The following is a 13,011-nucleotide window of genomic DNA, read 5'->3' as shown; positions in this document are numbered from 1 at the left end:
CACCTCTGAAAATGACATCAAGCCCATTTAAGGAACTCCAGGTCTGTTCATCTCTCCACTATGAATCACCCCCAGTGGTTTGCCCCGGGAACATTTCACCTCGTCACTGGGTCGTATTAATTATGAGGTTATTTTGCACACACAATACATATAAATGTTACATACAAGCTACACGCAAGCTTAAGTGACTGCAAATGTACTATTTTTAAACCGGGTCCAGCAGCGTTCCTCCCAGAGAAAGATTTAGTGAGAGTAATGTGAACTTCTGAGACTAAAACAAAGGAGTAATTGCTGTGGAATGAATTAGTTCTCCATGTTTAACAACTATACAAATCACTTCTAAATACTGTACTGTTTTCTATGTATTATAACTTTGTTAAAAATCTATTTACTATAACAAGGTCAATTTCCTTTGAGACCTCACATCTACTATAAATCAAGGCCATTTGCTACGACAGTCCACAGAAATCAATTGATCATTTATATATATTAACCTTGTTCTCCCACAGTTCAAAACCCCTTCATGATTCACAAGAATGGCTTTCAAATTCAGCATGCAAAGCAGTGAATTTCACCAAAAGGTGATGAATTTGCATGTATATATGCCAACAGCAGCTACTCAAACTGCCTACAACTGTCAAAGCCTCTTAACTACCACATTTGGCCAGGCTTGCTGGTTTGGGGTATTTTGGTAAGGTTACTGCATAGCAGTGTTTGCTTGTATGTCGCAATTCAAAGGATCTGGCAACACTCGGAAGAGAAATGTCCATACGGCAAAACATATCAGCTTTGTCTGCCACAGGAAAAAATGCCATTCCTTTTTCCCATGGAGACAAACAGCTTAGACCCGGACTTCCTAATATGGACATGATGCACAACTTCAGAATGATGACACGACTGTGGAAAACAGATGCAGGTTACCTGGAAGCATGGTAACCTGCACGAATACTCACTGACCTGTCACTGGCTGAATACTGTAACCACCTGTGATCAGCCTTCTTCATGATCCCTTTGAGGTTCTTTGGATAAGTACTCATCATTTTACATAAAAGACACTGGGCAGAATTAGAGAAGATACAATATTGTCGAGAATGGAAAAGATTCAGGAACATCCAAAGTATTAAAATGCCCAGACTTACACAAACAACTGCAACTATGGACCCTCGTGAGAAATACTCTGAATCAAGTATACAGTTCATTTGGTCCTTCTTTAAGAAAACATCTTGTTTGCACAAAACAGCAGTCAGTAATATCCCTGCAGGTGTCCTCCATCATCACTCACCTTTGGCCCATTTCAAATGTGCAGTCTATAGCCAGAAAAGCACTGAATCAAGTGACACATGCTGGGAACAACACCTAGTGGGGTCACATATGAAGTAGGAGTCTGTAATGAAGCTGCTGCAGAACTAAAAAGGAAAGTCATGTACTGAGGAACTGTGATTAAAAACAGTACAAGAGAAAGACTGAGATGATCCGGCAACAGAACTGAATAACTCTCAAAATTGGACGTTGGATTGAATTAAGAACCAGACTGACTGACATTCGATGAGGACTGAGAACAGAACAAGGTAATGATTATTTAAAATTAAAAAAAAAAAAAAAAAAAAAAAAAAACGCTGTTTTTTTGTGCCTCTTCCTCAATCCATGAAAATTCTGATAACGGGAAACAGAATTAAGGTAAACAAAGAGACTCCATGATGATCCAATAACAATATTCTTAACGTTCATGAAGTGAAAGGCTCTGCAACACTGCCTGGTCCCATTTTCCTGAAGCCTCCCAGAACAAAACAAAACAAAACAAAACAAAACAAAACAAAAAAAAAAAAAAAACAGGCCGAGGCTTCTTCCTGAGCTTTCTCTTATGGCTGCCCGGATTTCTGCCTGACTAAAAAAAGAACGGAAAGAAAATGAATGTTTGCTGGGGAGAAAGCAGACACTTCAGTCCATCAGCTTATGAAGAGAGAAGGAGAGAAAGAGAGAAACAGCGTGCGAGCAAGAACAGAACCATTATTTAAAAAAAAAAAAAAAAAAGGCAAGCCAAGCCCTTGTGTTAGACACATACATTACTTAAAAAAAAGAAAAAAAAAAAATCACATTATGAAAGTTAAAAATTGTTGTTTAAATAATAATTCTGAAGGAAAAAAAAAAAAAAAAAAATCAAACATGGAGAGAGAGGCTCTTTGAGAGCAGATCAGCTGCAGCTGTTCTCTGGTAGACAGCAGAGCTGGAATAAATATATATATACCTATATATTTATATACGCCAGAGAGAGAAGAACTGGAAAAAAAAGGAAATCCTAATTTCAAAGCAGTTTCAAACTGATGCCAATAACACAATCCCCTCCCAGTTCTTGACCGTTGGCCTTCTTTGATGAGACTGCCGCATGTCCTGCAAATTCGCTCGAAACGCCTCCTTCTGGCCATTCGTTCAAAAGAGGCTGAACAGTGTCTCGTTTTTCTTCACAACCAAAAAACCCTCCCACTCTCTTCTTCTCTCACGCAGTCTCCAGAGGAGAGAAAGAGACAGAAAGAAAGACCAAGGGAGAGAAAGAGACAGAAAGAAATGAAAGAAAGACAGAAAGAAATGAGAGAGAGAGAGAGAGAGAGAGAGAGAGAGAGAGAGAGAGAGAGAGAGAGAGAGAGAGAGAGAGAGAGAGAGAGAGAGAGAGAGAGAGAGAGAGAGAGGTTCTGCCTGAAATGTAGGCCAAACGCACTGGCGACAACGTTTCCATAGAAACAGGTTTCACAGCAGTCCATGACATCATCAGCACTGACAGACCCCTATGCTGGCCGTGGGTGGGTGGGTGGGTTGTGTGTTGGGTGGGGCTACACGCGGTTGTCTGCACTGACCCGGGGTCTTCGCATCAGCCTGTAGAAGAAAAGATCATCACTACCGCCATCACTACCACCACCATCATCATCATCATCCTAATTCACTAGATATAGTCCCTCTGGGCAGTACAACACAATACAGTTAAAAATCCAAACCCAGAACTATCAATTTCCTGCTTGAGTATCCAAGTTCATTTCCCATCGCGTAACAGGAAGGTGAAAGTAGGTGGGGCTCTACTTAGCCTGTGTGGTCACTTGATTTTTCACATGAATCTTGTGCTAACAGTAAACAAATAGCAGCAACAATAGAAAAGCTTAAAGTTCTGATTTCGGTTTTCCTCAAGCTACTTTATTAGAAATCCGTACCTTGTGCTTCCACTCACTGGTCACTTCATTAGAAACCCCTACCTTGTGTTTCCACTCACTGGCCACTTTATTAGAAACACCTAACCCAGCTTCACTATGTAGGTACACAGTTACAGACTGTAGCTCATCCGTTGCACAGTTTATCAGCTGCCTTCTACCCTGTTCATGACTAGCCAGTTTCTGAGCATAGCACAGCGACACTGACATTGGTAGCATGTGTGGTGCCACCAAAAGTGTCTATGGCACAGCTGTGTTGAGTTTCTACACAAGTCCATGTCACTGCTAAGTTGACTGTGGTTCACCACCAAAAAAAAATATTTGGTCAGCGGCAGTACTGCTCCTTTCCTCAAGGCAACAGCAGGCATACTGTAGTACTCAAGGTCGATCTTGGAGTTTGATGTTTTTCTGTTGATGTTTCTCTTGGACTCAATAGTAACTGTACTTGGGCTTCTTTTGGTCTCAGCATATTTACTCTTGAGATTAACCAGAGAAAAAAAACATATTTTCTTTTAACTGTCACCAATGCACACTAAAGTCAGACGCACACAACTCAAAAACCAAATCAAAATAGATCGGTAAACAGCAACATCTGTGTTTGTACACAAACTTTTAAAAATTATGGTTTTCTAGGGTTTTTAGTAAAGAAAATTGTTCTATAAAGAATCATGAACACTAGCATGATTAAAGGGGTTATCTGCATCAAAAAAGGGTTCTTAAGACTGTGCTGTAGGTGGTTCTATATAGAACTTTTTGAAAAGGGCTCAGTACAGTCTTAATCATCTTGCAGTGGAAGTGGTTTCACCTCAAGTAGTACTTCTGCACTAATGAAGTACTCTGTTTAGCAGAAAAAAAATTATTCCTGTTCTCTACTGCTGCCAGCTCACAGCAGGTTTCACCATCACATTGTCCTTATATAGTCGACTGCTGCCCCCTGGTGGACTTATTAGTCGCCTAGTCGATGCACCCACTAGTACAGCCAAAAAAGCAGAAAAACTGCAGACTGACCTGTTGATAAAGAACGCATTTCCAAAGCAAAGGTTATTTCATTACAAAATTATGAAATAAATAATGCAATTACATAAATTAAAACAATAACCCAGAATTCTAGGTATTAGTTCTATGGCACCTATGTGAATGTGCTGGGATATTAAAATTTCTTAACGTTACAATAACTCCATCATTCCACCTGGACTGCAAATAGTATTTAATATTAATTAAACATGATTTTGAAGACAAAGGTTTTGGGTTTCAATCTTGACTTGGTCTTGACCCCTTTACACTCCTTGACACAGCCTTAGACTCAACCTGACTATGATGCTTGTTTGTGATATAACAGCCAATGAGTGCAATTTTAAGTACTTGTATCTAATATACTTGAAACTCATAAGGACTCAGAGCTACAGACCTCCTGTTCTGGGGGTCCACATGGTCCAGCAGTGACTCTTGTGACACTCTGAAGTCATCCAGCGGAGACTGGTAGCGAGCCTCGAAGGATCCCTCTCTGCCTCGGTAGCCCAGTGCCTGTCCAGGAGACGAGGGCAGAGGGGACATGGAGGACACAGAGGAGATTGAGCCAGTGTCCACTAGCCGATCTCTGCCCACCGACACCCCTACTGCCCCCGCACCCAGAAACGGACTCAACATCTCTCCATTCTCATGCTGCTGAGTGAGAGAGAGAGAGAGAGAGAGAGAGAGAGAGAGAGAGAGAGAGAGAGAGAGAGAGAGAGAGAGAGAGAGAGAGAGAGAGAGAGAGAGAGAGAGAGAGAGAGAGAGAGAGAGAGTGAGTGAGTGAGTGAGTGAGTGAGTGAGTGAGTGAGTGAGTGAGTGAGTGAGTGAGTGAGTGAGTGAGTGAGTGAGTGAGTGAGTGAGAGAGAGAGAGAGAGAGAGAGAGAGAGAGAGAGAGAGAGAGAGAGAGAGAGAGAGAGAGAGAGAGAGAGAGAGAGAGAGAGAGCAAGGAAGTGTATGCATAATAGGTGAGTAGGCCATTTTTAGATGACAATTTTCCAACGTATCATTAACTTTTAGAAATAAGCTGGCTTTGTCACAGTATACTGAACAGTATAGAAATACTAAACCAAGCCTGTGCCATTATTGAGTTTAAGCCTTGAGTTATTTGCTCACCCGGCCTCGGATGATGTCCAGATGAACTAGCAGTGAGGCCAACTCCAGATCCTCACTGTAGCTGTTCTTCAGCGGGACTGACCTGTAGCCTGAAGAAAGACACAAAAGAGTTCATTTCTATGTGTCACCACTAGAGATCGAACTAACCATTTTACCAGATGCTTGGTTACTTTAATACAGCCTAGAATTTGGCAATATGGCAAATTGGCAGTATGTGACATCATATATAATGAAGTTTTCATTATTTATGATGTGTCACAATACTTTTTTTTCTGACCTCTGATAGGTTGGAACACAAAAAGTAGTGTCACATTAGAAAAAATGTAATAAAAGAATTAGAAAAAAAAATAATAAAAAATGAATCCAGTGATTTATAGTCAATATTTCATACACTACACTTTTCAAACACTGTGCTAGTCTTCAGACAGCTGCAAGACTCTTTCCTTGCTTATATTAAACTAATGAAAATCACTGATTAAAGGACAGGTTTTCTGGTGAAGCAGAGAGTTCATACATCTCAAATATGACAGTGTGTGATGCTAGTGAGAAATCACTTTGCTTATCAAAAATTCTAAATTAACATTCACGTCGGAAATTCAGAGGCTCAGGCTCATCCTTCGTCTAATCTAGCTCTTCGTACCTGGTTTGAGGCAGTTGATTGGGAAGGTGGCCTGAGCGAGAAAGTTCTGGTCGTTGAACATGTCAATCTCATAGACTACGAAGCGCAGGAAGGCAAAGGAGGGGTTGCCCACGGTGAAACGGAAGGGCTTCCGGGGCCATATGGGGTTCAGTCCGTTATCCGCTATAAAAATGAAAGACAGAAATGTGTTCGTAGTAACCAATATCTACAACTTATACAATAGTCATACAAATCAGCCCCATAAATATTTGCATGTCAACAGTTATTATTTTCACTGTCTACCACAGCAAACTGGAAATAAATAATAAATAAAATAATAATACAATGAACTCAAAGTGCCCACTTTCTGCTTTAATTTGATGGTATTTATATCCAAAGAGTAGGAATTATATCAAAATTGCATTTTTTTTTGCATTTATTTTTATGTAAAATAGTCAGAATGCAAAACAAGGCATAACTACCACTATTTTAGAAAACAAATGCATTCATAAGCAACTGAAGTTTTAACAGTGGCTGTCTTTTTTTAGGAATATAAGAATATTACTGTATTCTTATATTCTTGTATTGTAATCTATCTGTATTGTGACGTGTCTACTCAACAGTATGATCACACTAGTATAGCCTGAATGGTGACTGTGCCTGCAGTCATTTAACAGGAATGGTGAGACAAAATTTAATCATCCTCACCCTCAGAGTCGGTCTTCTGTTTGGCACTGTCGTACTCCGCCCCACACACCTCGATCTCTATCAGTGGGCACACGATGCCCCGACCATGCTTGGGCAAGTGGCGTGCACCCAGCACCTTCAAAAGATCAATAAACAAACACTTGTGGTATTCTTACCTTCATAATAACATCATAATAGTGCAAAGCCATTCCAATAATGTTTAACTGTTGAACAAATTAATTTGCACAGCCTCCTACGACAGCCCACCTAATGACTGCCTTTGCGGATTAATTCTATTACACTACGGTACAATGAATTAAATACATTAAATATTTGGGCAAAATAAACTCAATCATCATGACAAAAACAAAACCACATTTGATAAAAGGACACATCTCATATTAAATCAACAGAGGCTACATTGCAGGGAAAAGTGGGCCAAACCTGATTTACTGCCCAAATCAATTTTTTTGTTTACTCATTCACGTTCGGCCTTAAATGACCTATAGCTGATATCAGTCCTAACAATTCATGGTCCCAAACTGGCCTGCATCTGCGAAACAACAACAATCCACCCAGCCTTCATCCAAAACACATAGCTGCTCCTAACAGTCCCCCTTTCATGGGTATCTACATCAGCTGAGTGAATGGCTAGATTTAACATGGAGGACAAACGGCAGACACTAAAATAACACATTTTACAGAGAAGAGAGTAAAAGTGAACTTCCATGTTTTAACTGTGGACGTCAATCAAAAACAAAGAAAGCTCATTTTCCCTCATTTCCTTTTCCATTTTTTCATTTGCCTTGAACAATGCTAGAAAACGCAAGTGAACAACATAAATGAGACTTGACCTGTGTGAAACTCCATGTACTGAAAACCTGAAAAAATGATCTGAATTGCTGTTTGATTTATCTAGTTACGCAATGCCATGTTTATTTGTTTAACCTTGTTATATATATATATGATAAAAAATAAACAAAAAAAAACTAATGTGGGCCAGTATAAACATACTCAAAGATTTCTTTTCTTCCAAACAAAATGCATTACTACAAAAAAAAAAAAAAAAAAAAAAAAAATTATTTGTTTATATTGCAACATTACAAAACATCTTGTGTAATACCTACAGTAAGTGGGTGGAGCTGGATGCGCTTATACCTCTATAATCAGTGTGACTGGCTCCACTCCTCTCAGAGAGTGCCTGTCGAAAGGATCGAAGTTGTCGTCTCGCATGATTGGCGGCTGCAGCACGTAGCCACTCCTTCCGTTCAGCATGAAGAGAGCCTGGTTCATCTGCATGGGTTTGTCTAGTAGAAGAAAAACAGAATCATTATATAAAGTAAGTAAATTAGACAGATACCACAGAAAAAAGATCTTCCCAGCACTCTCTCATCATATTTAAAAGTCTACTTAATATAGTTTATAGACTATTGTCACTTTTACCCCTCTACATCCAACTGATCCATGACCACATGAACCAAGACAAATATCAGTGAGTATGAATCATTATGAAAAGCTCTTCAAGGGTTCTTTTGTAAAGTAAATAGTTCTATACAGAACCATGGACATTCAATGAACCCTTTGCACAATTAAAGGGTTCTTTGCATCATGAAAGTGTTCTTCAGATTGATGGAGAATGTATGGAGAATAGCACCTTTTTAAAAAGGTTTGAGCACATTCTCTATAACTCTGAACTACTTTCTTTACTAAAGAATCCTTGAAGAACCATCTTATTAGGTGTGCATTTCTCTGAAGGCACATGGATGAAGGCATCACTCCACATATGCGGTACAGCAGGCAAAACTTTTGTAAGGCTTTTCCAACTAGCATTAAATGCCAATTGCACTTATTAAAAACACTTTCACATTCTTAAATTGGAAACCACTCTTAATAAATAAAAAATAAAATACACAAATAAAACTAATAAAAATAAATGTAAAATGTCAAAAAAGTAAAGTTTTAGGCATATTAATAAATTACAAAAATTAACTACATTACATTTACTGTGTGCATCAGACCTTTTCAAAATACACAGGAACTACTGCATTTTCTGTCTGGTTAATGTTTACATTAACACTTAGTTCAAATATTTATTCTTATTTATTTTAATGTATATGACAGAAACAGCACAGTCAACTACCAACTGTAAATGAGCTAGAGCAGTCCAAAAGGAGTGTTGTCTCCAATAATGTCTATCGTACCCAATATGATAATAAATTCATTATACAATATGATACGATAATACAATAATAAACATAATCTGACACCACAACACAGTTATCAATGGTAGTGAATTTATTCAGTGTCGCCCAGGCTGGTACCTGCGGTCTGAAAGTTGAGGGCCACCAGCTGGCTGCCACATAGCCACATGGGTAAGGGGTCATAGTTGGAAGAGTCGAGGCGCTGGCCGCGGGGATAAATCCGAGAGAGCTGCAGCCGATTGTACTGCAGAAACTTCTTCCCTTTGATCCGGTTCACATACTTCTCAGCTTTGGTCTCGGGGAACGAGGACATGTCCCTGAAACAGGCTCTCTCTGTCCCGATCTCTGCAGAGGACAAGGACGAACACGACTCAGTCTGGACACACGTGGGCTAGTTTTGTTTATACTAGCATGACTTTTCTCAGGAAGTCGGCTTGTTTGTTTTTCGCAGTTCATTACTATCCGTTTTATCCTTTCACACTCAGACTTCAATCAAACACGGCTGAGGAGCTCACAGACAGGTTCTAATGTCAAAGTGTTAAACAGACATCAGACAAAATAAGGCTTCTTTAATAATACTGTTGCCCCAGTTCTCAGATTTCCCCATTACATATTTAAGTGTTTTACTTCTAACATCAGGTTATCACTATATTATCAAGTTATATATAAGTGCAATAATAAATGTCAATAACAAAATAACAACCAACTCTGCAAACATATCAAGTAGTTCAAAGTGTTCAGTGTATATAAATAATCATTAATATAATGGGGGAAATTGTATTATTGTTTTAAATGTAAAAGAAGAAAAGGAAAATGGGAAAGCACTGCATTAAAAAAGCAAGGGGAGGGTTAAAAGGTGTTTAAAAGGGGAAAAATGCTAAAATGTGCAGCACCAGGAGTGTAAAACACTGGTTTAGAAAAAAAGCCTCATGGGATATGTAGTCCTAAAAATCATGTACAACATATTCCACTGAGTTTTATTAAAGTGCATTGATGGAGCTCATACTGTCTTCATCAAAAGGAACAGGCCGGCAATAGATGACCAGATCCGAGAGCTCCAGTGCAATCTTCTTCCTCCTCTCCATCATCTTCCCCTCTTCCAGCTGCGTGACAACACAAACGAGCATCATCAGCCTCATAGCTCCAGTGCAAAACTGAGCACTAAAGATGTTTTGGCTAATCAATCGTATTGAGCCTAAGGGGAAACACAGCTTTGAGATTTTTTTTTGGTGATATGTCAGAGGTGGGAAAATCGTTAGGATTTGATTTGAAGATTATGAGAAAACAATAACTTTGCCTTTTTTCAACGGTCAGATATGATGAAATGTGCTATGTAAACTAACTAAAAAGAGGTTTAGATTTCAGGTTGACGTTAAGAACGTTCTCTAATTTCACCCAAGAGAGACAGACCTTGGCCTCAGAGGTCATGGCGACCTCTCTGATCTTCTGCACCCAGTCCTTCAACTCGTCTTGAGAGCTGGAAGCCACATCCAGCACTGGACCCGTACGCGGAGAGCCCATGGGCAGCAGGGAGAACACATGAGGTCTACTGCCCTTTCCATCCGGCCTGACCACTGCAGAGGGGGAGAGAGAGGAAAACAGAGAAAGGGTAGACATTAGAGTTGCACGATACTGACATGCAATGTGATATTCGATAACTCTGTCGGATATCACGATGACGATACGAGAAGTGATATTAATATCGAGTGATTTTAAAATAGTAAAATATGAGTCTCCGGCTGGAAGTAACGGAAGTGCAGACATTTTTGGGCAAAGTAACTCTTTAAATTCTAACTAACCTCTCTTTTTCAATTTTTTTTTAAACAAAAGCAAAATACAAAATGATAACCATTTACTATTCTGCAAAATAAACAGAAATTAAATACTAACAACTACTTACATCAGAACTGCAATCACATTTTTGTGCACTGAAGGGCTGAGAAAACGTCATTACCTTTTTCTACAAAGGCTACAAAACCAAATAAATACATATTTATTTTTTATGAACAAATACAAATTCTCGTTCTGTTTTATTTTTTTTTTTTTTAGCTTGTATTTAGCTTAGTATTTAGCTTAAGAATAACACTGTTCTTGCTCTTGGTTAGTTAGGCAATGTGTTCTTAATTAGTCCAGAAATTTTATTCTGAAGGACTCTGGGGGTCATAAAGGAGTGAGCTTCAGCAGCACAGCTGGGTAGCAGACGAACACCAGAGCCTGAGCGGCCTGTGTGCTGCATATTTTCCCCTTTGTTGCAGCTGTTTTGAACTGCATGTCAATTAAAGCTAAATTATGGCGACATTTTAAGGTCTCCGAGTGCATGTTCTGTAGTTGAATTTCCATTAAAGCGAAGTTATAGGGACATTTTAAGGTCCTGGGTGCGTGTTCTGTACTAGCAGGCATAGACTCCTAAAGATTCTGGAAATTAAATGGAGGGATCCTTATATATACACCCCTCTATCTCTTGCCTAGTGTTGGGCATGGTGACCTCCAGAGCATCATGCTCCACTGCACCTCAGAACACACGGCAAAAAAAAAAAAAAAAACCTTCCGTGTAGGATGCACGTGTGTTTCCTCGCTCTTTAAGTCCTCCAAGAGGATCTAAAGAACAGATGTGTCCATATAAATTGTGGATTTAATTTACAGTGACAAGCTAAAAGATGGAGGAGAGAGGAATCTAGAAGACATCAATAAGAGAGTTTTGAGATCTACCCATGGTTTGACAGGTTTGGCTTGGAGGAACTCGAGTGGCCTGCACAGAGCCCTGACCTTAAACCCACTGAACACCTCTGGGATGAACTGGAATGGAAATTGTGAGCCAGGCCTTCATGTCCAACATCAGTGCCTGACCTCACAAATGCTCTTCTAAATGAACGGGCACAAACTGCCACAGACATACTCTAAACTTTTTGGGATTTGAGGGAGTTAACAGTCAGGTAGGCCAACTCATGTTTTTGAATTGGGATGTCCAACAAGGTCATATAGGTGTGATGGTCAGGTGTCCATATATTTTTGAACACACAGCATAGTACAGTATACTTAGAAAAGAAAAATGGATTTAGGTTGCCAGGCACTTTAATGCTTTTGCATATGAAAGGAAGCACGAAAGACTGCTTCCACCAAAGGGCCACTAGAGGGAGCTGGAGTAAAGGAGCCAGAGTCTGAATCCAGGAGGAAAGGGAAAGAGAGGAAGGAGAACACTCACCGATCTGACAGGAAGACACGTCCACACTTCCTCTCAGGAGGTCTCCCAGAGGGCTGTTCTCCGTTGCCTGCAGTGTGTGTGTGTGTGTGTGTGTGTGTGCGCGTGTGTGTGTGTGTGTACAGGACAGAGCAGAGAAAACGTCAACACTGAGCGAGAGCTACAAACAAACACCCCCCTTCCCCACCACACAGGGTCACAACAAAACAGAGAAAAGCTTTACTACAACTCAGACAAAGAACTTAACACTGAATCCAAACAGAAACAGCACCTATGACAAGCAAAACAATTAGTAACCACCTCTGCTTCATTTCAGAACAGCAAAATTAAACTATCGCAAATTACATTTATACTATTATAGTGTTCAGTGCTGTCCAAGTCCTAGGCACCTTATTTAGAACCATTTATCTGGACAAGAAGTGTGTTTTGTGCTTGTAAAGACATCATGCATCATTATAATGATAAATATTTGCTTTTATAGTTGACAAATATCTGTTACTGGGTCCTGAGGTTAAGACTGAGGTTAGATTCAGATTCAGGGTTATATAATCTATAGAGGAATTGTTATTTTTTGGAGACACGAGGTTTTGTTCTGACAGTCACATACATGAGACATTTATACATAACACGCATATATACATACATATCCCTATGGATGGAACAAAACCTCATATCTCAAAAATGATCATTTTACAGAAGGAAAAACAGACACACACGTAATTATTAATAATTTCCCTGTGTACTTGGCTATAGAACATACATGTGGGGCATATGTACAATCCCACATCTTGTCAAAGAATAAATCAAGAGCCATGGTACGCATGTGTGTCCATGCTTGAGAGTGAGTACGTAAACAGAGATGAGCACTCACAGATCTGTCCGGCTCCACCGCTGTAGGGCTGATTTCCTCTACGTAGTTTGCAGGGAACCAAAGTTGCTTCTTACCGCCATAGTCACCTTTCCACCTGCAAACACACACACACATTC

At 39.7% G+C, this 13,011-nt stretch overlaps 1 protein-coding gene across 2 annotated transcripts in view; it reads right to left on the bottom strand.

The window, feature by feature from the left end:
* Positions 1–2,643: 2,643 nt before the first annotated feature.
* plcg1 (phospholipase C, gamma 1) overlaps positions 2,644–13,011 on the bottom strand; it is a 64,753-nt gene continuing 54,385 nt past the window's right edge. The window contains exons 23-33 of one of the 2 annotated variants that reach the window (XM_017698224.2): positions 12,896–12,989; positions 12,028–12,094; positions 10,236–10,399; positions 9,832–9,928; positions 8,946–9,170; positions 7,783–7,931; positions 6,646–6,760; positions 5,959–6,120; positions 5,319–5,407; positions 4,603–4,859; positions 2,644–2,868 (exon numbers count right to left, since the gene is read on the bottom strand). In XM_017698224.2, coding sequence (XP_017553713.1) covers positions 2,826–2,868; positions 4,603–4,859; positions 5,319–5,407; positions 5,959–6,120; positions 6,646–6,760; positions 7,783–7,931; positions 8,946–9,170; positions 9,832–9,928; positions 10,236–10,399; positions 12,028–12,094; positions 12,896–12,989 — 1,462 coding nt within the window. In that variant the 3' untranslated portion in view covers positions 2,644–2,825. The remainder of the gene's footprint in view (positions 2,869–4,602; positions 4,860–5,318; positions 5,408–5,958; positions 6,121–6,645; positions 6,761–7,782; positions 7,932–8,945; positions 9,171–9,831; positions 9,929–10,235; positions 10,400–12,027; positions 12,095–12,895; positions 12,990–13,011) is intronic. The other variant, XM_017698225.2, reaches the window with a different exon arrangement.

Source organism: Pygocentrus nattereri, chromosome 9 (genome assembly GCF_015220715.1).
Source record: "Pygocentrus nattereri isolate fPygNat1 chromosome 9, fPygNat1.pri, whole genome shotgun sequence".
In the NCBI taxonomy this organism is placed as follows: Eukaryota; Metazoa; Chordata; class Actinopteri; order Characiformes; family Serrasalmidae; genus Pygocentrus; species Pygocentrus nattereri.
The sequence above is the reverse complement of the archived record's forward strand: the minus strand, read 5'-3'. Positions and strand labels throughout refer to the sequence as shown.